The sequence below is a fragment of the Triturus cristatus genome, chromosome 7, assembly GCF_964204655.1.
Source record: "Triturus cristatus chromosome 7, aTriCri1.1, whole genome shotgun sequence".
NCBI classification, from domain to species: domain Eukaryota; kingdom Metazoa; phylum Chordata; class Amphibia; order Caudata; family Salamandridae; genus Triturus; species Triturus cristatus.
In genome coordinates, this window is record NC_140590.1 from 237520296 (window position 1) to 237546227 (window position 25932).

Sequence of the window (25932 nt, forward strand, 5' to 3'; positions counted from 1 at the left end):
GACTGATGATGGAATAGAGTTGGATGACAAAACATTGCAGGAAGTCGTCTCCTCTCCCAGAACGGTTGCTATCCCGGCGCGACTCAGACTGGTGCAACTAAAGATCCTCCATAGAATTTACATAACTGGGCCCCAGATGGTACACATGGGTGGAGTGACAGATGGCTCTTGTAGGAGGGGTTGCACACAACTGGGTACATTTATGCATATACTATGGCACTGTGAGCAGATTCACGAATATTGGCGTAATATACATATAATCATGAGTGAAGTGTTGGGGGTAGAAATCAAGCCAGAAGCACCCAGATGTCTCCTTAATATCTGGGAACCCACCGACCTAAACGCTTATGCTGAGAAATGGGTCACACCTGGTTGCATGATTGCCAAGAGAAATATTGCACAACTCTGGGGAGCCCTGAAGCCTCCCTCGATCACTGATTGGGAGCGGGATCTTGACTGGAGTATGTTAAGAGAAAAATCAGTTTATATGGCCCGTGGCTGCCCCCGAAAATGGTCCAGGATGTGGGCACCCTGGAATGTACCCCTCCTCGTGATGTAGATGATGTTGACCCCCCATCCCCGTGATTTTCAATCATTTATGCTGCTATATTCGTATTTACCTTGACTTCACTGTGACCCAAACATTGATGTTGTGCATATTTGCATGTATGTCGAGATTGTTTAATAAAAAGATTTATAAAAAAAAAACAAAAAAAAAAAACACAAGGGCAGGAGATTAACAAGAAAAATACAAAGGTGGTGAGTTTAGAGGGCCCAAGGCCAAAAAAAATTCAGGTGGTTCGCCAAGGGCGAACAGATTGAGGAAGTTGGCACATACAAGTATTTGGGCATCAATTTAGGGCGATGCATGTCCTTTACTGATCAAAAAAGAGCAATAAGAGCTAAGGCCCAAACACTAACCTTTGCATATAAACAGCTGCAATCGAAATTTAGTTGCCCCTCATACAGCCATCTTTTAAAAGTCATGGCAGCACAAGTACTTCCAAAGTTGACATACAGTTTAGAAATATGGCATGGCCGGGAAATTGAAATTTTAAACGAGCTACAGACAAAGGTGTATAAAGCTGATTTTAACCTTCCCAAAGCCGTGTCTCCAGCACAGGTCTGCCTGGAATTTGGGCTCTAAAATCAAAAATTCCAGAGACAATCTGTCTGTTTTCGTGAAATTATGCTGGAAAATTCGCACCTCCGAACCTGGTTGCATGAATCATCTATGCTGGACAGAAATAAAGGCCCAGTTTGAAGGGAAAAAAAACGTATTTATGGGGCGAGCACTTAAGAGCAGCTCTGATCGACATCCTAGAGGAATGGGACAGTAAAATGGAGAGGGTGGCTTTCAACAGTGTGTGTAACGGCGCGGCAAAGAAACAATTGTTTCTTAAAGATAAACATACATTGGTAAAACATAGGCACTCTTGGACTATGATAAATTCTTATGTAAATCTTAAACCGCAAGCTTACTTAGCAGCACACTTCAGATTGACACTAAAAAAGAGGTATATATGCTGTATCGGTTTGGAAACCATGAAACCAAAGATTTAAGACCGACATGGAAAGGGAAACACCAAAATGCAAATTGTCGTCTATAACGAATCCTTATGCCACGTGATGTGTGTCTGTCCCACAGTCAAAGAAGCTAGAAGGACGCTTTTAAAACCAATTTTAAATCAACTTAATATTCGTACATGCAGGCAGACCATAACCCGCTGGATAAGGGGGAACATCAAATATCTTAATTTGTCGAGGGGCGAAGCTCCTAACTCTGATTGACTCACTTTTAAGAAAGGCGGACATAGAACCTGTAAATAAGGTGGCAAATGAGTTGGAAAAGTCTGCATAAACAGACATAATGATGCACTTTGTCTGATACATTATTTTAAATGGCTTTAAGAAGAAAAAAATGTATGCCCCCTCTAGTAGAACGCGAGAGGATGTGGCGCAGCTATGAGTGCTGCCAACTCAGAAGCTGGTGATCCGTGTTCGTGCCTCAGCTCAACATCCTGTGAATCTGGGCAAATCATTTAATCTCCCAAGTGCTTCCATTGTATTCTATTCATTCAAATTAGACCAACAAGTTATTCTATTAATATAAATTAGACACACAAAAAAGCAGCGATCTCAGAGGGGTTGTGGGGGCGGGATAATAGTGTTGTTGACCTCCCGAACACAAGAGGCAACCCAGGGACCTGGGCTGGATAATTATTTTTAAAAAGGTGGTCCCGATGGGGAAGTGTAGCCCTTGACTTCCACGGCAAAGTGTCAAGAAGGGGGTACAAACACCTCTACCACAAATAACTCAGCATTACATATTTCGCTTCTTATTTCATTTTAGCAACTATTGTTTTGATGGTTGACAGTAAGAATTAAAACTTATATTTGCTCTATTGAACACAAGGTGCTCCAAAAAAAAAGGGGCGACGGTGCAGTGAAAGTGACTATAAGTGCTAGAGAGCAACCCCTGCTAAGTGAGTGTTAATGGCCATCACGAGTTTCTTGAAAAACAATCCACATATATTATTGTTGTTGTTGGAGAGTTGAGAGGGTGGGGAGAGACGGTACTGGCCAATGAAGCGTAATGTAAATTAAGCAAAAGACAACAAGCGGCATGCTCATCACTGCTCGTTCCCGTGGCAACACTCCCTAGGAGTTAACTTATGAGGAAAGGTGGGACATGCACTAATCATTAGCCATTTGTAGGCTACGATTTTTGAGTGGCACAGACAAACGCGTTTCCAAAGCAGTGGGAGGAGTGAGACCCCCCAAAGTACATACAATAGATCGCCTGACAGCACAAGCGGTGGGTTATCCCCGACTCGCCATTGTAAATGCATACGCGCACTCACCCAACCACAGCAACCTCGTATGTCTTGGTATTAACCAATGTTCCCAACCTTACTACAGTTTAAAATGAATCATTTGAACAACTTTGAAAATAAAACTCTTCACTAGTTATATAAACAGGTGAGGGAGATTCATCATCTAGTGGACAATACTGTTTTTGCCAAAAGGGTCTGTGCGATAGGGGATACCATAAAGTCTTGCAATGGTGACAGCGTGATCATTAATTTCCTCAATACTGCTTTGGCATAAGAGCTACCTAAGGCTATGCACAGTGCTGAATAATTTTATAATGCTATTAAAAATCCCTCTGGTACTTTTTACACCCCCACATATTTCCCCAGGTTGCCTAGGCCAGAGGTTGCCTCTTTGGTCACTAGTCATTCTTCAGCAATTTCAATCTTTAGTGATTTTACTGCACTGGAAGGTGTGGACACAATCAATTGACTGGGTAATCAAAAACATTCCAAATAAAATAATGTCCTAAATATTTTGAGTTCTGATGATTTGCTTCATCTTGACACCTCTCTATTGAAGGATTCTTCAACCTCAATTTAAATATTTGATCAGTCCACCTATAGCTTGAACACTGATGGTAATCTCAAAGCAGCCACACCGATCAGTGATCACACTAATTCTTTAGATGTTTTATCTCATTTTGTTTCAAGTAATTTTAAAATGGTACCATGAACATCTCTGGGTTAAAATACTCCTCTCAGACCCGCTATGATTAGATTTTACCAAATGGTTTCAGGTTATTTTGTTACGAGAGACCTGGTCCACAAGTCCACAATATAAAGACAGATATATATATTTTTTCACTTCTGTCGTACCTTCAACATCTGGTAGGGTAAGAAGAGGTCATATATGTATTTATGCAGACAACAACAATTAAACTGTTAAAGCTAAATTTGAAAACATAGGCCTGGGAAGATTCACTTGCATCTAGATTTAAAACTCCAGTTCTTTTCAGAAATGTATTGACTCCAATGTTTTTAATCCTGCTACAATCTCCAGTTCAGACGTACCAATTGCGCCTGACTAGATCAAGCACTTCTCTTCCATATAGGAGGACATTTTGCCCACTCTTGATTATTTAGCGATCAAGTACCCATCTCACACTAACCAGAGTATGACCTTTGGGTTAATTGAAGCCAAACATGCCATAATCAGTAGCCCATCTATGAAAGTGTCAGGCCCAGATGGGGTTCCTATGGACCTATTTAAAGTAATACTGACCTTTGGGGCAAAAATGTTCCTATGGGACTCGATGCTGCTAGTAATTTAAGGATTTCGGAATCTAGATCCCAATTTATAAAATAGCCCCTGTATATAAAAAAAGGCTGTAGAAAGGATAGACATCTATACTGTCCTATTTGACTAGGTGGTCAAAAATATATATATAGCAGGGAGAGGACAGAACAGATCTTAAGTTAGGCTAAAGGGGTTTTTGCTGAGCAACAATACGGCTTCAGATCTGGATTGGGCATCGTAGAGCAAAGTCTCAATTTACACCTTTCAATTGACAAGGACACTGTTGAAAATAAAGTCTCTGCATTTGGCTGTCATGGACCTCATTTGGCCTCAAATAGTGTTAATAGGCTGAAACTATGGTCCATGCTTTCTATTATGGGTATTGACTCTGATATTTTAACCTCTGCAACATTTGTACAATTACCTATATGTCAAGGTACGCTACAATACTATGGGGGGACTGCGCTGAGACTTTTAAATGGGCCAGGGGAGTAAGACAAAGATGTGTGATACCACGATTCTATTAATTTTAGATATGGATGTAGAATCTTTTTTAGGAATAGGGGGACAAGGACGCTCTGTGTATTTGTAATCATTTAATTCAGATTGTACTGTACTCAAATGATGTGGTTTTACTGGCCAGGACAGCTAATGCTTTCCAAGAGTTTCTTGATGGTTTCCAGCAGTGGTGTTTCTGGATGGCACCGGTCAACCATCCCAATCTTATAGTTCTCTTATGCCCACTCCTGGAGCTCTGACTGCCCACAAAACTCAATGCTTGGTCAAAGTTTTCACAATATTAGGAGGGCAACCTAATTTAATTGTTCACATTGAACTACCCAATTCTATGTGCATGTATCTGTAATCACTCTTGTTTTCAATTACTTTCCATATTTCATTTTCAATTAATTGCCAGATGTTGATGTCTTTTTCCAGAAAGTTCTTTTTATTAAGTATCCAATTCCATCACACGTAATCCCTTCCATGCATGGGACGGCCGGGAGCCTTCAACGCCACAGTGGGCGTGTGCGTCGGACCGCTTCCAGCCGTCCTAGCACCCACCCACGGAGGGAGTGCTGGCGCTCCCCCCCGTGGGCTGCCCTTTAAATTGCCACCGCCAGGGAAGGCAGCAGAAGCTCTTCCACTGTCCCCCCCCCCCCCCGCTGCCCTTCCACGTTATCTAAATCAAGTCAGCAAGCACTGCACGCCGATGTCATTAGATGAATTCGGACAAGCTAGAAGCCATTTGCTTCCAGTGCGTCCAGGAGAAGGAGGTGATTTTCTCCTCGGGAGGTTGGGGGTGGGGGTAGGGTAGAGAGGTTTAAAACAAAGGCATGGGGGAAAGGAAATTATTTTGGCCATTGCCGGCCCCCCTGGGGGGCAGACTGCCAGATTTATTTTTTATTTTGTGTGCCCCACTAGGTCACCAGGGTTTTCTTTCTTTTTATGCTGGGGAGCGGCTCCTTGGGCAAGGGTCACTCCCCTTTATGGAGGTCATTATTTTATTTTTGGCCATGACATTAGACACCATGGATTTCTTTGGCAATGTTGGGGAGTGGCCCCTTGGGCAAGGGTTGCTCCCCTTTATGGGGGCAATTCTTTTATCCATTTCCGCCCCCCATGGGGGCAGAAAGGCCTTCTGTTGTTTGGTCCATCTGTCCCCAAGGGGTGGGGGGGGGGGGGGGGAGGACACTAGACAACAGGGATTTATTATTAATCAATTCTGGTGATGTTGGGGAGCCGCCCCATGGTAAAGGGTCGCGCCCCATTACTGGGGTGATTATTCTGGCCATTTCTGCCCCCCTTGGGGCAGATCGATCATATGTTTTTTAGGCCCATCTGATCGCAAGGGCGGGGGGGGAGCCACTAAACACCAGGGATTTCTTTTTTAGATTAATTTTGGCGATATCGGGGAGCGGGGGTTAAGGGTCGCTCCCCATTACTGGGGTGATTATTTTGTCATAGGTCCATTTTGGGAGTGCATGTTTTGGCTTTATTTTTAGGGCCATCTGCCCCCCAGCCTGGCTGGTAGATTGTGTGTGGATTGGTGCATTAGTTGCATATATGATTGTAATGTCTTATTTTGCCTTTTTATTCTAGTTCAAAGCTTTTGATTCCAGTTTCGGCAGTAGTTTATCTGCAGTTTGCGTAGTTGCAGATATTTGATAAGAAAAACATTTTTGTTGTGTTTACCCCAAATGAGTATTATTGTCATGCATGAATGAATATTTTGTAATTGGTGTCATAATAGCAGCATATTTAGCTTATGTTTTGAGCGTGATATTGTTTTTGGATTTGTGCACAATGTGTATTGCGTTGTCTCAGGAGCAATTTTCTTTTTTAGTGGGGTATTTTTGGTCCTTGCTACGTCTGTGCAGAGTAGGTGGTGGTGATTCTAGGTGTTTCTGGAGAGTGAGTGGTATAGTTTTGGAGAACATAGGTCTTTGTGATAAAGCCACATTTTGTTTATTACTTATTTTACAAAGTTTGTTGTTGTTGACTTGTTTGTCAAGCTACCTTTATTAGTAAGGATTATAGCTAGCCGCAGGATTACTGCTCAGCAGATGGTTGGTATGTGTTTTTTAATCTTCCTCTGACCCTGATAATGAGACTGACAGTGCATCTGAGCCAGAGGAGGAAGTGCAAGATTTTGGCAGTGAAATTTCTGTCCACAAGGAATCATCTGGTAATGAAGTTACTCTCAGTGCTTATGAAGCTACTTTCAGTGCAGATGAAGTGCCTGTTTTAGAGGAGGACACTGATGTGTCGATGGTGTAGCAAGAGGCATCTGAATTGCAGCCTGGGGCTGCCAGACTTCCCATTGGAAGTGCTGGACTCTGGGTTGATTCAAACATGGTGCAGCTGGTGTTACCTGCCTCTAGTGGTGATGTGAAGTGTAGAGTGGATTGTTTTTGCCTATAGTTTTACAGTTGTTTATGGATGATGTATTTTTGGCTGAGATTGTTGAGCAGACTAATTTCTATGCTGAACAGTTTTTGGGGGCCAACAGTGCCAGACTTGGGCCACGACGTAGAGCTACCTGGTGGACTCCCACACATTTGGATGAGATGAAGAAGTTTGTGGGTTTCACTTTTTTTGATGGGCTTGATATGGAAGCCGTCCCTGTCTTCGTTTTGGTCAACTAGTCCCTTGATGGCAACGGCCATATTTCCTGCAATTATGAGCTGTGATCGGTATGTACTTTTGCTTTGGATGCTGCATTTTGTTGATTATGTTGATCGATTTTCAGAGATCTATACTCCAGGGAAAAAATAGCTGTTAATGAGTCTGTGGTCCTGTTCAAGGGCCGTTTGGTTTTTATGCAGTACATTCCTAGCAAGAGAGCATGTTATGGAATTAAGATGTATATGTCGTCTGAGAGTAGGACAGTATAGGTCTATAATTTCCGAGTGCACACTGGTAGGGAGTCCACTATTGACCCTCCCCCTCCAGGGTGCCTGTTCACTTTAGGAGTTTCAGAGAAAATTGTGTGGGATCTTGGTCGAAGTCTTTTTAACAAAGGCCACTATTGTACCTAGGTAACTTCTACTATGCTGTGCAATTGTTTAAGGAATTGATCAAAGTGGACACTCTTGATTGTGGCAAAATCCGATCTAACCGTAAAGGTTACCCAAAAGAGCGTGTTTGCAAAAAGCTTGAGAGGGGACAGTGATAAATTTGTGGACCGGAGGATGTCTACATGCTACCATACATGATGAAAGTACTTCACCTGAGACGGTTTGCGGTCAGGTTGCTGAAGTGCGCAAACGTGTGCATTATAGACTACAATAAGCACATGGGTAGTGTAGATAGAGTAGGTTAGAGGTTGGAACCTTACAATGCTGTTCCTAAGGCTCACATTTAGTAAAAGAAGTTGGCTATCCACCTCTTCAACTTAACTTTTAATGCTCTTACTGTGTTCAAGGAGTGTTCTTCAGCGTCAAGGATGTCTTTTGTTCAGTTTCAGGAGTCTGTGATAGGTTGCCTTGTTGTAGTGGAACAGGCAAGTATTACTAGAGTTGGAGTGGTGGAGGATGTGGCTAGATTGAAAGATCGCAAACACAAGGAGATGATGGAAAGAGCGCTGAAACTTTTCAGACAGGCTTCGCCGTTTGGGCTGGACTGTTCCCATGAGGCAGAGGGTCAAGACTGATTTGCATATAGCTGGGTCTGAACTGAGGTGGCGAAGTGAGCTAAAGAGTGTGTCTGAAAAATGTTAGCGCCTCGTCCATCATCTCCTTGTGTTTGCTAGATTGAAAGATTGCCACATTCCCAATTTAATTCCTCCCACGCCCAAAGAAACACAATCCCTGGAAGAGATGTAGAGTCTGTTTGTGAAGAGGTATGTGTAAGGAGAGTCGTATCCACTGTGGTGATTGTCCTAATCCTGGGTCGTGTGTGCCCACATGTTTCAGATTGTAATCACACTCAAAAGGGTTTTTGGATGCAACGGTGAGTCTAATAGTGAACTGCCTAGTCTGTATTGTTTTATATTTGTAGTTCTGTTTCACGGATGGCATTAGAATGATGTGTTTAGTTACCACTATTGTGTTTGTAGTTATAGTTTTGCATCCATTTCCAATGGTTTGTGTTTTCTTTCGTGTTAAAAATAAAAATTCTTGACAGTGTTCATGGACTGGTGCCTGGCTGGCGGTGTGCGTGGACTGAAGCCTGGCTGGCGGTGTGCTTGGACTGAAGATTGGCTGGCGGTGTGCTTGGACTGAAGCTTGGCTGGCGGTGTGCGTGGACTGGTGCTTGGCTTGCAGTGTGTGTGGACTGGCGCTTGGCTGATGGTGTGCGAGTAGTGACCTGTTGCTGGTCATTACACACACTGCTAGCCAAGCCACTGCACACATTACGTCAACCGCCAGTCGGTGTGATTGCTGTGTCAGTCATGTGGGCATATAAAAGTGATGGGCCATTGAATGGCACAGTCTGTCGATGTGAATGTTGTAATGTGCTGGGCCCGCGGCTGGCGGTGTGAATGGTCTTGTGTATGTCACGTATGAAAGGTGTGTGAATGGCCTGTAAAGAGGTTGGTCCCTTGCCGTGGCTTTACAGCTCACGAGCTGTGAGTCATTGGTTCAGGTTTTTAAACTTTGAATTATTAACAGTGCATTTCCTTTTGGTGAAATCTCTTGGTAATAAAATGCTTCGCTCTGAACCTTCACTCACCCTCGTGCCAAATCCAACCAGTATGAGTGTGTACTTAAGGATTAGTTCGTTTTGAAGTAATATCTGTATTTTGTGTCTTTCTCTGCCAGGGTGTACATGGTCTCTACATGGTCTGTTGATGTGAGTGTTTTAATGTGCTGGGCTCACAGCTGGTGGTGTGAACATGTGTGTCAAGTATGAAAGGTGTATGAATGGCCTGTAAAGAGGTTGGTGCCTTGACGTGGCTTTATAGTTCACGAGCTGTGAGTCACTGGTTCAGGTTTTTAACTTAAATTATTAACAGTGCATTTCCTTTTTGTGAAATCTCTTGGCAATAACATTTTACGCTCTGAACCTTCATTCACCCTTGTGCCAAATCCAACCAGTGTGTGTGTGTACTTGAGAAACAGATGGATAGGCAGTAATGTTTGTCTTGTCTGTATTTTTGTGCCAAGGCGTAGTTTGTCTCCAGGAAAAATCTACTAACTTTAGATATTTTGGTAAATTAAAAAAATAGGGAGGACGAGGGGGGGGGGGGGGGGTGGGGGGGAGGGGGTGCCTCTCCTGATGCCAACAACTTTTTTTTACTCACAACGCCATGCAAATCTCAAAATGGGACTATATTCACACATTTTCCTTGCATTACAGCATTTTCCTACCCGGAATTCCCTATAAACCCGACATTTAGCTGACAAAAATCAAATTTGTCTCACGTTTCTCTGTAGGAAAGTTGTGGGATCACCAGGCTGACACAAATTCCCTACCACACAGCATCCCCCCGATAAAGATGGTCCCTCACTTGTGTGCGTGGGCCAAGTACCCGCGACATGCAAAGGCACAAAAAGTATTGTGGAGACATCAAAATTACCAATCACAAAACTACCTGGTTTGGCAGGGGCAGTCACCTGGGTTTTTGACCCAAGGCTCAGCGGCTATCTCGGGAAACCTACCAAACCCACACATTTCTGAAATCTAGACACCCGGGAGTCCAGGGATGTGTGGCTTGTGTGGATCCCCCAAAGTTTTCCTACGCAGAAAACAAATTTTGTCAATGACCTTTGTCTGTCCCAGAGTTGCTCTCTTTTCCTCTTATGAACAGCTTGTGATACATTCAATGAGAACCCTTCCTACCTCTCTCTCTCTCTTTCTGTAGTTTGGTGACCTCCACTATCATCAACCATAACCCTATATTTTGGTGATCCTCATAGATCAGTCCTGAGCCCTTTTCCCCTTCATTCCAAAATTTTTCTCAGCGACATCTGCTCGCTTGGTTTCAATTTAAATCAACCAGCACCCCCTCAGTCATAAGGCTGCTTGGTTCTAAATTGAACAATGATCTACTCTTGCAAACTATCCACAAAACAGCCATTACACTGATCAACTGGTACAGACTACTTTGTAGTTTACAACTGGGTTTCCCACTGTACTCTTTCCTCTGACTGGATAAGGCGGTCTTCTTAGCTACCAAAACCATGTACAACCTCCTAAAGCACACAACTAGCCCTGCTGGCTCTCTGCCAAATCAGGACTTTACCTGAATCTGAAACTGGCTGTATGGAGGAAATCTCTTATCAACTTATATATTGGTCCAAGTTTGCATCCTATTCTCTGGTTTCCTTTCCCTGCACCACCCACCCCTAGTCTTCCCCCACATTAGTTGCCCTGGAATTTGTTGAATGCATGACCATGGTGTCAATGTTGCTGTGTAAAGCACTCTCGTATTTCTTGGTGCTCAAGCATAAAACTGTTCACTAAACAGGACCGAATCTCCCCATTGCTTTGAGGCTTGCTTTCAGGTCTGTTCAGGTGATTTGAGTTGAGACTTGAAATGAGTCTGTTCGGACTGTATACCTCCTGGTATGTGTTCCAAGCCACCACCTGGTACGGCTGTCACTTGTTTAACGTGACACTAAGTAGCTATGCAGTTTTTTCAGTCTCATAACAAAATCATGCTCAGACAATGGTCGACAAAGTGAGACAATTTCTTCCCTCAGCAGAGGGGAGGAAAGGTCGATATGCTTATTTGAGGGGAAGAAGGTGTTGGTTTGCCAGTTGCAACACGGTTTCGAAGACAGCGTTACAAACTTTAGCTCTGAGCCTGATAGAAACAAGCATTGGCATAGCCAATAAGCCTCGCCTTTGGGACCTTATAAGTGTTTAGCCATGCAACAGGTAATGTTGTTGCAGTAAGGATATTGTGCTGCATAACTAAATACTTATAAGGTCCCAAAGGCGAGACCTATTGGCTATGCCAATGCTTGTTTTTATTAATGTCGATAATATTTCACCATAGCAGCAGGCTGGCAACCGCACCCTGCCTGTCCTTACAAGAGAAAATAAACTGAAGTGAATACAGGCATGTGGGCGCACTGGATGTTTATAAACCATCACCGCGCGCGCTGCGTGCGTCAGCCCGGGCACTGCACATACTGCGCACACACAGCACCTTGTACGCCTGGTGGTCGGCGCCAGTGCAGACTGAGGTGCAACTTGTGACCAGAAGGGGCAGGGGCTGGCAACGGCTCGCGCACTAGCAGCCGCTCTAGTTCTCATCTTTATTTGTGCCCCGGAGGCGGCGGGCACGGTTTCCTGTGTGAGCGTGAGTGCCTAAGCCACCGCCCCCTGCCTCTCTACCTCACCGCCTATGGTAAGTGTGAGTGTTCAGAAAAGGCAGCATTTTGAGAAAGTGTGCGGTGCACGCCGAAGGGTGGGGTTACAACAACAGACAGCCCTCCCCTTCAGTGGGAGGAGGAGGTAAGAGGCGGCAGTGTGCAGTTTCTTCACCTGCCACCATTGCACATACCAAGGGAGAGATAGGGGGAGTGAGTGGAAGGAAGGGGCACGGAGCGCACCGGGCAGGGGCAGGGCGAACACCCCTTTTCCAGGTACGTGCGTGCTCCCCTTCTTTTAAACGGATGTGTTTTGTTTGCTGTTTGTGAACGTTGGTTGTGTTACTGTAATCACAGAAAGCCACTTGACCCCTGGACAAACTGGCAGATTACTTGTCACCATCTGAGAAGTCAAAGCTGCAGGGAGATGTGGGTGTGTCTCAAGTGCCCCGCAGCGGGGCAGACCTTTCTCAATCAGGGATATGATGCTCGAAGAGGCATGCAGTTTGGACAGGAGACTGGGCATCGGGTCCCTTCGCATTGGCAGGTTGACAACACCTGGGCAGCCTTGCTGAAGAGAGCAGTCTGGCTCCTGGCGCATGCAGCCCTGGAGGGCACACACTCAGAATACGGAAGTGAGAGCCAGGAAGGCTACTGTGCCCGGGTGTGCAACCGCGCGGCCTCTGAGCACAGATCAAATTGCGTAGAAGCACAAAAAAGGCTGTTTACTTTTTGAGTGTGCTCACTTCCCTCACCACCTCTGTCCTGGGAAGCGCTGGCTGAAAATACACAGCCCGAGAGTGGTGCGCGACTGCGCGCGTGAGAGAGAGGGGGGGGGGGGGAGGAGAGGTGGTGAGCCCAGGAGTGGTGCGTGCGCAGTCTGCTAATTTTCAAGCACTGCACTCGTGCTTGTGGCGTGCTGCTGCTCGCTCCCGCAAGGTGGATGCCGCCACAAGCACGTGTGTGTGTTTGAAAATGAGCAGAGAGACGGCTAGAGGCCCTCCTATGCAGCGCATGCGCGACGCGTAGGCGAGACCTAAAAATTATCAAAGGTGGTGCAGAGTTGGGGGTAGGCTGTGTGATCACATGTCATTCTAGAAATCAACTTAGAAGAAAGTTGTAACACAAGCCCACCACTAGATGGTAGCATACTGCAAAGCAGGTAATCTACAACAAAGCATGTATGTCTATTGGTCCTTTATGTCAAATTAGATTTAGAAATGCCTGTCTATTATAGTCGGTCTTCCATACCTACTTAGACAGCGGTGCCTAGACTCATGATCATCTCTGTTCGTTTTGTTTCACATTATGTCAATCCAACGGCAATTGTACAGTGTAGAGCATACGTCCTTCTCTGCGGCATTTCTAATGGAAATGCTTTTCGGCCAACAAATAAACATATCCCAAGGAAAATCGGAAGATTACAAAAGCTAGCAAACTAAATCATTTAAGCGACACAAAATACAAACGCAACAACTTCAATCAGACACATCCTCTCAGAAATAATATGTAGCCGTGCTTCGCATAAATTTCCTCCTACCTGTAACTAAGGGCTCTTTGCCGCGGGCCGAAGACTGGACAAACGAGTTAGCATTTTTGTAAGCTGGTCCGATGTCACCAGTCAGGAAACGCTCCATCAGCTGGACTGCGCTGTCCAGGGACTGCACTTTGTGTTGACTTAGCCATTCCCTTGCACTCTCTGGGAGGATGCGGAGGAACTGTTCCACTAAAATTAGCTCCATAATTTCTGCCGCACTTCGCGTCTCTGGTTTCAGCCACCTTCTGCCCCAGGCTCGCAGCTGCTGCGCCACGGTCTGCAGGTTGGCTCCTGCGGTGAAATCCAAGCTGCGGAACTTTTTCCGGTAACTTTCCTCGCTCACGCTCACGTGTGCGAGAATTGCATTTTTGACGTCATCATAATTATTAGCATTGTACAATGGCAATGCCTGAAAAACCTCCCTGGCATTCCCGGTAAGAAGTGGAGCCAGCTGCTGTGGCCAATCTTCTTTAGGCAACATGGCGTCCTCCGCTGCGCACTGAAACATCATCAGGAAGGTCTCAGGGTCATCGTCGCATTCCATATCGAGAATCTGTATGCGCTGGACAGGAGACTGGCAGGGTTCATAAAGATGCACTTGAGCCTCTGACTCACTTGACGGCATCTGTAGACCAACCTGATCCAAGGGCTGCTCCACAATAACAAATAGCGTTTCTGCGCTTTCTTCTGTTGCCATAATGGCGGCTTTGTAGTCTCTCTTATAAATATTTTAAAGCCTCTCCCACTTAAGTACAATGAAATAGCTATAATGCAACCTATTTTCACCCCATCAAATTGATCCAAACCAGTCACAATAGTAATATAAATATTTCATTTCCTCAAATTTTTCGTCGAATTGAATTATATGGTCTTTAGCAAGAACCAATCTTCGATGAATAAAACAAAGCGATACCTAAGGAAATTGAAAAGAAAACAGAATTATTAGAAATGCATGTTTTAATGCCTTTAAGCACTGTAAGAGAGAGAGGACAGAGAAACCATAAAACACGGATTAACATGAGGGAAAAGTAAAACACATGCTTTCAACATCCTACAGTAGGTCATCAGAGCCCAGGCATGGTGGACACGAAATCCACAAACAAGGTGATGCACTGGATAATCTCCTCTCATCCTAGTCTATTCAGATGAATACAGGAACTATGCGAGGTTCATATCAAGTGGCCACGGATATCAAATGAATAACAGAACAGGATTTATTTCTTCAACATGGTTATAGGATGGCAAGATCAATGACAGCATTTCAGAATACCCATACAAGAAATAAATGCATATAACTGAACACTGATATAGTCAGCAGTTAGCTTGACAATCCAGCATGGATGCAGCCCCGGGCGCTACAGAGGATAAACATGCTGTATGTGCTGCCCCATGCAGGCTCATACAAGACAAGCATTAGAAAATAAACCCATCTCTCCATCTAACAAAAGCCCAAATCTTTTGAAAACGAAAATTTTGATCCATGAAGTGCTGAAAGTATACCTTTATATCAATAATTGAGTAACTGCCTATATTCACTATATCAGAGTGGCTGCATATTTTTTTCTGTGTAATCTCCATCATGGATTGGTGCAGGAATTGCATGATACTGGTGCAGGGATTACAGCCAACACTGCCGAAGTAGTCTGAAACCCACGAGCTAGAGAATCTGCAACGCATGGGTTGATAGCCCAATGGTATTCTGCATTTTAGCTTTTAGGAGCAACACTTTACGACCCCTGCAGGCACCAATAGAGAACACAGACATGTATTTTTGATTTGTTATTATTGTATTTTGAAATTAGATTGGTAAAACTACAAATTGAGGTTAACTACTTCGATGCACGTTCTGACCTGTATTCTAAACTTTCATACCCTAATTTACTCGTGTATACTAATGTAGACCCTCTATGATTCAAGAGAAAACAGATTCTCATTTTTCCTCTGTTCACTAAAAATGGACAAACATTATGTGGAATACCTTATACCACCACATAAATCTTTAACTAACTTGGCTGATCTTAGCAGAGAAATCATCCTATGGCACTAAACATACATTACAATCGCCACACTGTGTTTCTCTATCTTTGATTAATTTCTGTTGCTTGAAGTTTTCACTCTTCTTCCCACTTTCATCTTCACTTAATTTATTACAGCCTCCACACAATTACTTATAAGGTAGTATATAATAACTCACTACCCACACCAATGACAATCTTTAGTAATGGGTGATTAACGGCTTCAACATTGAGCTTTCGCGAGAACTCCTTATGAAGACTGGTTGCCATGCCACCTTGCATAGCTCACTCAGTGACAGAGTCCATTGAGAAAGTACTAAGCAGTCTCACCCAGTAACTGCTTGCTGTGCACCCACTTCCAGAAACAAATTCTTGCCAGACAATCGCAGGGTCTAGCAAAAGACTATATCGTCATGTCTCTCCTGTGAAAAGTAGGAAGGACCCTCTATATGCATAGAAGAAATGACTGCGGAAAGGCTATTCCCATAGAAAAGCCAGTGTGGGCTGCACAAAAGGGATGTGGGGAAAGTGTTAGACAACAATGCAGAGCTCGGAACAAATTTAATAATATGGCTTGATATGTATACTTCTCTCCACAATTTTGTTGGCATTTCCTATAGCTTGTATCACAATCAAGGCAATTCTGGTACACATTTTCCACAATGCACTAGGCATAATAGAATCGCTCTAACTGTCCTTTATGTGAACTGATCTGGAGGGTCAGGTGTTCGAATCAGGGCAGGCTTGTTCTATTCAATCTATTACGCGATATATAAACATGTGCTGTTCCTTTATTTTTGTTTACTCTGTATTGTGTTTATTAAAGAGCATTGGAGGGTTCCACTGTTTCTATTGCTATGGAATCCTCTTACCTGAGACAATTAGAAGCCCTGTTGTATATCGGTCTGGTCAGTACTGTGCTGCCTAATCAACCGTTTTATTTAAAAAATGAAGATTTATTACAATGGCGACGAGTTGTGGAGGGATACCTGCTACAAGTGGTACGCAGACACAGCAGCACAGGAACGGTACAACCTCCATTAAACTAAAGAAACTAGAAGACACATTTTACCGTACTTATACCTGTTCCACGGATCTCAACCGCGTTCTCCCAGAATTCCTATGATGTAGTACTAGGGTTTTATTGATTTTTCTTTTTTGCCTCATTTTGTATGATAAACGCAAGCTTCCTTAAAACGCTGGATACATTAGCCCTCGCGTGCTTACCTACTAGGTGCCTTCTCGCGCTGCACGCGTAGATGCCTGTCCTAAGTCAATATGTTCCTTACACGTCATTTGTCACACAAAGCTTTTCCGAAAACTACATACCTTCACGCATTTCTTCAGTGACTAGGTTTCCATAACAACAACACTCGATACACAAAGCTGCCTCCTGTTTCGACACGTTCGCTGTATTTTTCTTATCGGATTCTCCTGACAATTATATGGTCTCAGTTTTGCAGCAAGGTATTGGTTTCCTTCTTAAAATTGGCAGGAACTTATTTCACACCAGACTAGGAAAACTAGGAAAACTTTATTATTACAGTATATAAATATATATAATCTACTGGCGGTCACCAGTAGATAGTTATAGTTAGGACCGTGTTTCCATAGGAAATCTGAAAATTCTATTTTGAATAACTTTGGCGCCGGTTGACGAATCCTCGCGAAATTTTCAAAACTAATGGGGCGCTCCGCTCAGCTCCTACCCTGAAAGTCTCGGGATGATTAGTCAAGGGGGGGCCGAGAAAAAAGGGGGGTCCCAAAACACGTTTTCCCCATGCATTTTTCCATAGGACCTTTAGTCGAAGGTACAGCCCGAACGGCTGAACAGAATTACTTGAAATTTGGCAGAGAGGTAGTCCTCGGGTCAGGGAAGTGCCTTTTGCAGGTCTGGTGTCAATCTGTTCAGTATTTCCTGAGAAAATAGCATTTAAAAGCATATAAATATCTATACGGGCGCACCGTGCGCGAGCGAAATTCGCCATTTTGTCTGTCGCACTGAAAAGGAAAGGTGGAAAACGTGAAAAGGGGGCAGGGAAGAGAGTTCCTGACCCCCTAGCGTTTGTCAGGGGGGTCACAGAAGGAACCCTAAGGGTGAAAAAAACATTTTATTATTCTTGAAAAAAATTGCGGGGTGCGCGCACGGTGAAAAACCTTGAAAAAAAAAACAAAAATTAATAAATACATAACTTAGCATTTAAAAAACCTTGCAAATTCACTTAAAAAAACCATAGATTTCACACACGTTATAGTTGGGTGGACATTTCACTCGTAAAAAAACAATGAAATTCCCCCGTTATAGTTCGTTCAGATAACTATAACTCGCGCGACCGCCACTCTATCACAAGGATGATGTCATCAGTGATGTCATGAGTGATGCCATTGACCATGTCATGAGTGATGTAATGTGTGACGTCATGAGCAGTGGATTGCGGGCATGCGAGTTATAGTTATCTGAACTAACTATAACGGGGGAATTTCATTGTTTTTTTCGAGTGAAATGTCCACCTAACTATAACCTGTGTGAAACCTATGGTTTTTTAAGTGAATATATATATATATATATTCATTCTCTCTCTCTCTATCTCTTCCCCCCCCTCCCCCTCCTTCTCCCCGGAGCAAAATGCAATTCGATCCACCTGCCAAATTTTTGCAAAATAAAGGAGAACCTCCAATACCCTGGACGAGGTGAAAAGAGGGGTTCATTACCTATCTTATGGATATAGATGGAGAGAGGATGGTGGCGGAGAGGAAAAAAGACATTTTATTGATTTTATTGCACTCTTTGGGTTCGGAAGGGCACGTTGTATTCAGAACTTTACCACCTGCAGAGGGCCAAGGAGACACAAATGTGTATGAGAAAGCTATATTAATGATGGAACTTCGTTTTAAATCCACCACCAGTGTAGCACTTAGTTGTTTTCAATTTTATACTCCTGCACAAGAAGGCAATGAAAGTTTTGAGGAATTTCTCACAAGTTTATGATCACTTTCCACTGCATCTAATTTTGGTCCGATGTGTGATGAGATGATCGGAGACCAGATCATAGTTCATGTGGAAGCAAGAAAGTTCAAGAACAATTATGGGTGTTGGGGGGAGATCCAAATTTACAAGTGGCTATTGCTACTGCTTAAGCTTTAGAACAGTTTTAAAGATGGATAAAATCCTTGACTAATGATAATAAGACTACAGCAGGAGCATGTGTTATAACTTCAAGTAATAATTATCGTGATGCCCAACCTTCTACTAGTTCAGGAGAATCTGGTCTTCCAGGGAATGCTAGTAATTTCCGTGGTAGTAACCAAACATTTAGAAGAGGTGACGGGAATTTCTTTTCTTTTATGTGCAGAAGTACCAACCACATCGCTTAGATCAATCAATGCCTGTTTGTAGACCGAGAATGCAGCAGATGTGAGAGAATAGGGCGTTTTGCAGCAGTGTGTAGAGATTTTTTACAAATTGCCCTGGTCTACGGGAAATAAAGGAAAGGTTTTGTGTGTGAGTGAGGAGGGAAGAAATAAAGTAGAAGGTGAATGCACTAGTGGTATACTTTTGTCTATCATTAAAGCTGGTGGTGAAAATTTAGAAACAGATGGACCTGAAGTACAAGAAAATATAAAACCACCCAAATGTCTTCAAGTATTAGGGGTAGATTTGGAATCAATGGCTGATTTAGAGTCCCATTGGACTGTATTTACGAAAGAGTATTGTCTGCAACGTCTAAGAGAGAAGATCCGTTTGGATTTCCTTAAAGATTCTGATATTATTGTAGAACGTTTTGATGGTTCCAAGATTGACATTGTGGGCTATAAAGAAGTTGACGTGCTGTTCAAAGGGAGGATGGAGAGTATCAAATTATATGTGGCTGTCAAAGGTGTAAATGTTTTGGGGTGGAAAGATCAAGCAAAGTTGGGCATAATACTTAATCCCAGGTGTACTGGGACTGTACTCCTTGTGTCAGATGGGGAGCAAAATGAAAATATTATTGAAATGTTTCCCAAGGTTTTGAGGGACGACCAGGAAAATTAAAGGGGTCCTCATCTCGTTAAAGTAAAAGCTGATGCTGTTCCTGCAAAACAAAAGCACAGAAATGTACCCATTAATGTTAGGGAAGAATTTAAGGAGGTTTTGAAAAGTTTAGTCCACAAAGGGATTATTGAAAAGGTGGGATCATCAGAGTGGGCATCTTTAACAGTTTTGGCTCACAAACCAGGCAAAGGTATTAGATTATGTGTGGACTTGTGAGCCTTTAATGCCAATTTGGTTGTAGACAAGTCATCCTTCCAAATATCAATGAGCTTCCAAGTATGCTTGAGGGGGCCAAGGTGTTTTCCACCTTAGATCTTCGCTCAGCGTATCATCAAATTGAACTCACAGAAGATTCTAACACCCCAAGGGTTATTTCAGTTTAGAAGAATGCCCTTTGGACTTGTCTCTGCAGCGTCTGTGTTCCAGAGAGCATTGTTTCATATTTCTAAAGATCTTGAAATGTGTGTGAGATGTTTTCCAAGATGAGATACTTGCGTTTTCAAAAAAGCTAAATAAAACACTAGGAACTTCTTGTGTCTGTGTGTTAGTTGTTGAAAAAACCATGCTTTAACTTCAGAGGGCGAAAAATGTAAGTTTTTCGTGATTCCGTTGAGTATTTGGGACATACTGTTTCGAGTGAAGGTGTATTACCAAAATAAAATTAGTAGATGCAATTTAAAATGCTCCTGACAACAGAGAGAGAAATTGTTATCTTTTGTGGGTCTCTGTGAACATTACAGTAAATTTATACAGGGATTTGCAACTAAAATAGAACCCCTCAGAGAACTTACAAGGAGTAAGTGTGAGTTTGTGTGGACGGACAAACAAGTTGCAAATTAAGGAAGAAATTGCCAATGCTGCCACCCTGAAGCAGTTTTTTTTTATTAAGAATGCAAGTGTACCAAGGTTTGACTCGGGCTTGAGTCGTAATCTATGCCGGCATGTTGGGTGTTTGCTATCTCGATGGCTTGTGTAGCCATCATATATTGCACCAGTAATTTGTAACTGTGGGAAAGGGGGCTACAGGGCTCTAAGGCCTCCCCCCGCATTTTTCTTCTTTTCAGTAGAATAGTTGGGTGACAGGCACTCTGCATTTAATTTTTCATGGGCAGTTCTAAGCCCAGAGTGCAGGGAAGCAGGGTGGTGGGATGTTGGATGGGATTGTTGTTTATTTGTTTGTTGTTTTTTTTGTATCATCTCGACACTGCAATGCGTACACACAAACCAGCTAGCGGGGACCCGTTTATTCACCAATGGGAGTACAGTGTAACAAGGAGATTAAAATTTTAAGTTGTAATGTTAACGGCTTGGGGGACAAGATCAAGAGAAGTGTTGTACTACAATACATTAAGAGACTGTCACCGGACATTGTGTTACTTCAGGAAACCCACCTCATAGGCAACGCGTGCAAAGCAATGAACAGATGGGGTTATTCGATGGTAGCACACGCGGGCTTCACCTCTAGCTCCAGGGGCGTAGGCATTATGCAAAAAAAGTCATTTCCTTTCTCACTCACCCCCACCTACGCAGACGATCGGGCAGATACGTCGGAATTACGGGCTCTTGGGAGGGTCGAACTGTTACCTTTATGTCAGTATATGCTCCCCCTGGGCTACAGGGAATAACGTTCACTGATCTCAGCGCTGTTCTGTTGACTCTGCCGGAGGGACAATGGATGCTTGGAGGCGATTTCAACTCCATAATATCGGGGACACTAGACAGACCTCCCCCTCGCACAACCTCTCCCGCAGCACATACCTTCTCCGGTTTCCTAGAGGCGATGGGGCTGATAGATAGTTGGAGCGTGCAACCCAGACAAGATCCAATACACCTTTCATTCAGGGGCACAGAATAGCTTATCCCGCTTTGACTACATAATAGTTCTGGCTCCACAAATCACAGACATTCACGAAATTAGTCACCTGGCCAGAGGCATTTCCGATCATTCCCCTCTGTGGGTCCACATAGTACTAGACCACACGCAGGTGGGACGAATTGCCCCAATAAATCCCTGGTACCTCAAGAACCCCAAAATTAGAAAAGACCTCAATAAAGCCATGGACAATTATTTTCTTGAGAACGAACACACAGTTAAGTCCCCCCAAACATTATGGGAAGCGTTCAAAACGGTAATCCGAGGGCAGGCCCTTTCTCTGATTGCGGGCTCCAAGAAGGACAGGATGAAAGACATCTCCGACATAGAATAGGAGATCTATCGCCTAGAGCAGGAGGTCAGCTCAGACACCACCCCGGAAGCCCTTCACTTCCTCCGGCTGCGGCAGGAGGAGTACCGGGCATTGGTCACTGACCGAGCCAAGCAAATGGGACAGGAAAGGTTGGGCCGCATATATGACTGGGGTGACAAGGCTGGCAAGTTGCTCGCCTGGCTGGACAAGAAAGAGAAAGCCAGCAGGCTCGTGCCAGAACTTACTGGTGCTTACGGTCCCCTGTAACTGACCCTCAAGACATAGCCAACCACTTTGCAGCTCACCTCAAAACGGTGTATGGATCAGTGGCACCTTACCCTGAGACTGATTTTTCGGATCTTATCAAAGATATTTCTCTTCCTACATTGTCTGAATCAGACCAAACATTTATTGACAGTGCCCTCTCTGTGGATGAAATAGCGGCAGCCATAAGAGCACTGCGTCCGGGAAAGGCCCTAGGCCCAAACGGCATTCCTATCGAACTTTACAAACTCCGCCCGGATAAATTGGCCCCCTACCTAAAATCCATGTTTCAAGATAGCCTTAAGCAGGGGACATTGCCGTATGATCAGAGAATTGCTACCATTGTAACAATCCACAAAGAAGGGAAACCCAGGACGGAATGCTCTGCCTATCGCCCTATATCGTTGCTAAACGCGGAACACAAAATCCTAGCTAAAGTGCTTGCTACGAGGCTGATTAAGGTGATAGGCGATCCTGTCCACCCAGATCAATCAGGATTCATGCCAAAAAGAAACACTGCTCTTAATCTGCGCAGACTGCACGGAGTTTTGGGTAGAGTACCGACGATACGAGAGGATGCCATTATAGTTTCCCTAGATGCCACAATGGCCTTTGATACGCTGGAGTGGCCGTATCTTTTTGCAGTACTCAATAAATTCGGGTTTGGACCCAATTTCTGCCGGTGGGTGCAACTGCTATATAGCGCACCGATGGCTCAGATAGTTGTGAACAATAGGAAGTCAGAACCCTTTAGTCTCAGTCGGGGATGCCCACTTTCTCCTTTACTGTTCGCTCTGGCCCTCGAGTCTCTGGCGGCGTGGATACGCAAAGATGTAATGATCCATGGCATACGGTGGTCAGCAGACTGGGAGGACCGTATATCTTTACATGCTGACGATATCCTCCTCTATCTCACGTCCCCGAAGAGATCATTGGTCGTAGTTTTTGACATACTGGATATGTTTGGCAAGTACTCTGGGTTTCGTGTCAATTGGCAAAAATCGCTTCTTTATGTCCTATGGGGGAACTCCCCTCCTCTACCCCACACCTGCCCGATACCTGTAGTCTCAGAAGGCTTCAAATATCTAAGCATATTTGTCTCTCTTGATTCCTCAGTCCGATATGCCCGTAATCTGCTTCCCCCAATGCAGAGGCTGAAAAGTGACTTACTAAACTGGAAGTCGCTCCCGCTCTCGCTTCTGGGCAAAGCTGCGCTATGTCGCTGCCCCGTTTCTTGTACGCACTGCAGAATTCAACAGACCCTGTCCCAGATTCATATTTTAAAGATCTCGAGGGGCTCTTACGAGACCTTCTTTGGGGAGGACGACCACGTATTGCTCTTAAAAAGCTGACACTTAGTTGGTATGATGGCGGAATTGGTCTACCAGATATTAGAAAATATTATTGGGCCGCGCATCTTACAGCTAGAAATCATTGCACATATGGACGCCCTGACAACCCGGGGTTTCTTATGGATCGTTGGCTTCTATTTAATGGTACTTTCTCCCGGGCGCTATACTCAACGCCTAGTAAATTCCCACTCACCGGCCCCACGGACCACACAGTCAAAATCTGGCATTCTGCAAATAGGTCACTCGGTTGGCATAACAAGCTAACTCTTGCAACGCCTCTATGGGACTCACAGAAACTGGGATATATGGGAAACTCAAAGGGGTTTGACAAATGGGACCCAATAGGCATCTCCCAAGCCAAGGATCTTTGGTGCGCGGAGGGTGTGAAGTCCTTTCACACTCTCCAAACTCAGTTTGCTCTTGCGGATTCTGAGTGCTACAGGTATTTCCAAATCAGACACTCGCTGCAAGCAGCATTTCCCGCAGGCGCTACTCCACCAGATGCCTCTCCACTGGAGGATAGGCTGCTGGATGGCCACCTACCCGACAGAGCCATTTCGCTGACATATAGAAAACTCATTAATAATATGGAAAACCCCCTGTCGAACCTACGAGACAAATGGACCGAGGATGGAATAGAGTTGGATGACGAAACATGGCAGGAAGCCGTCTCCCCTCCCAGAACGGTTGCTATCCCGGCGCGACTCAGACTGGTGCAACTAAAGATCCTCCATAGAATTTACATAACTGGGCCCCAGATGGTACACATGGGTGGAGTGACAGATGGCTCTTGTAGGAGGGGTTGCACACAACTGGGTACATTTATGCATATACTATGGCACTGTGAGCAGATTCACGAATATTGGCGTAATATACATATAATCATGAGTGAAGTGTTGGGGGTAGAAATTAAGCCAGAAGCACCCAGGTGTCTCCTTAATATCTGGGAACCCACCAACCTAAACGCTTATGCTTAGAAATGGGTCACACTTGGTTGCATGATTGCCAAGAGAAATATTGCACAACTCTGGGGAGCCCTGAAGCCTCCCTCGATCACTGATTGGGAGCGGGATCTTCACTGGAGTATGTTAGGAGAAAAATCAGTTTATATGGCCCGTGGCTGCCCCCGAAAATGGTCCAGGATGTGGGCACCCTGGAATGCATACCGGGGCAATATATGTACCCCTCCTCGTGATGTTGACCCCCTATCCCCGTGATTTTCAATCATTTATGCTGCTATATTCGTATTTACTTTGATTTCACTGTGACCCAAACATTGATGTGCATATTTGCATGTATGTCGAGGCAAGTGTTATTACTGTGGATGCGAGTTTGTATGGTATAGGAGCTGTTCTGGGAAACAAAATGGGGTAAAGAAGAATTGTGTGTGCCATTTGCATCTGGAACCCTCAGTCAGAAAGAAAGAAGATACATAGTAATTGAGAAAGAATTAGTGGCTTCTGTGTGGGTGGGTGAACACTACGACAACTATGTTTAGGGTAGTAGGTTCATTCTCAAGACTGATCATAAACCATTGGTGAGCATTTTGTCTCCGGGAGGGGAAGTGGAATGCTACTGCAAGGGTCGCCAGGCTTACTTCCAGGTTACAGGAATATAATACCAGCCCATTTTCATTTTCTCTGCAGAGAAATAGCTATATTCATAACAGCAGAAGCTAAGAAGCGCTAACCAGGCACACACGTAACAAGCATTTACTATGCAATAGGTCTCGCATTAGTGAAAGTTTGAGCTATTGGTGTTGCAAATGATTTGCGTTAGTTTTTTAAATCCTTTTTCAAAAATTTCCCAGCAGTAGCATAAGTAGTAAACAAAGATCCATGCAGAAACTAAAGGGTGCAGTACCACAGGCAGTTACTAGGTGTCCATGTGGAGTTGTAGAGGGAACTCAATTAGCCGCAGAAGGTACTGCACCCTCAATGGAATTATAAACAGAAAACTAATGCAGCAGAGCATAGGTTTCCATTTCCTCGTTTCTTATTTTAATTTGGGGCAGGTGGATGCGGAGCCAGTGGAAACAGGAGGCACTGTCTTAAGTTTCTCATCAGTTATGTTGGAGTTATGAATGCAGAATGTAAGGGAAATGGTGATGGTGCACCGCAAACACCGGAGCCCCGTCTGAGGCCCCCAAAGGTGGAACTAGACAAGGAGACTGCACAGGGTACTATTTAGCATGTCCCTGCATCAGCTAAATATAAATAAAATAGTGCTGATGCACCTTAACCAATGAAGCCCCGCTCTGTGGTTTCAAAAGATAAAAAAAGCCAGTTTCTGCATGTAAGAGCCTGTGCACGGTGGACAAAGGACAAGGGAAACCAGTCTGAGGCCCCCAAAGGTACAACTACACCTACCGATTGCAAGCACAATTCTCTGAAGTGTTGGCTTGATAGCAGAATGTAAATGCATTGGTAACTGTAAACCACAAACGGCGGAGCCCTGTCTGAAGCCCCCAAGAGCGGTACTGGACAAGAACACTGCACGGGGACTATATCAAGTGTCAGTGTAACGGCTGAATGTAAAATTAATGCAGTGATCCCGGAATGTGCAGGGGGGTGGGGGAACAAAGGGATAGTAAACTAGGGCACTGAACTGCAAATTATACCTAAAATAACACACCAAAAAAAATAAAGAAAAACAGCAGTGACCTCCGA

At 44.1% G+C, this 25932-nt stretch overlaps 1 protein-coding gene across 7 annotated transcripts in view; it reads right to left on the reverse strand.

Moving 5' to 3' along the window:
- Nucleotides 1-25932, reverse strand: part of LOC146809297 (uncharacterized) — a 245255-nt gene that overhangs the window by 158404 nt on the left and 60919 nt on the right. For all 7 annotated transcript variants that reach the window (XR_014966391.1, XR_014966390.1, XR_014966392.1 and 4 more), the window contains one exon: nucleotides 13417-14326. Coding sequence is in view for 4 of the 7 variants with exons in the window: in XM_085616107.1 (XP_085472233.1) it covers nucleotides 13417-14110 (694 nt within the window). In the remaining 3 variants the exon portion in view is untranslated. The remainder of the gene's footprint in view (nucleotides 1-13416; nucleotides 14327-25932) is intronic.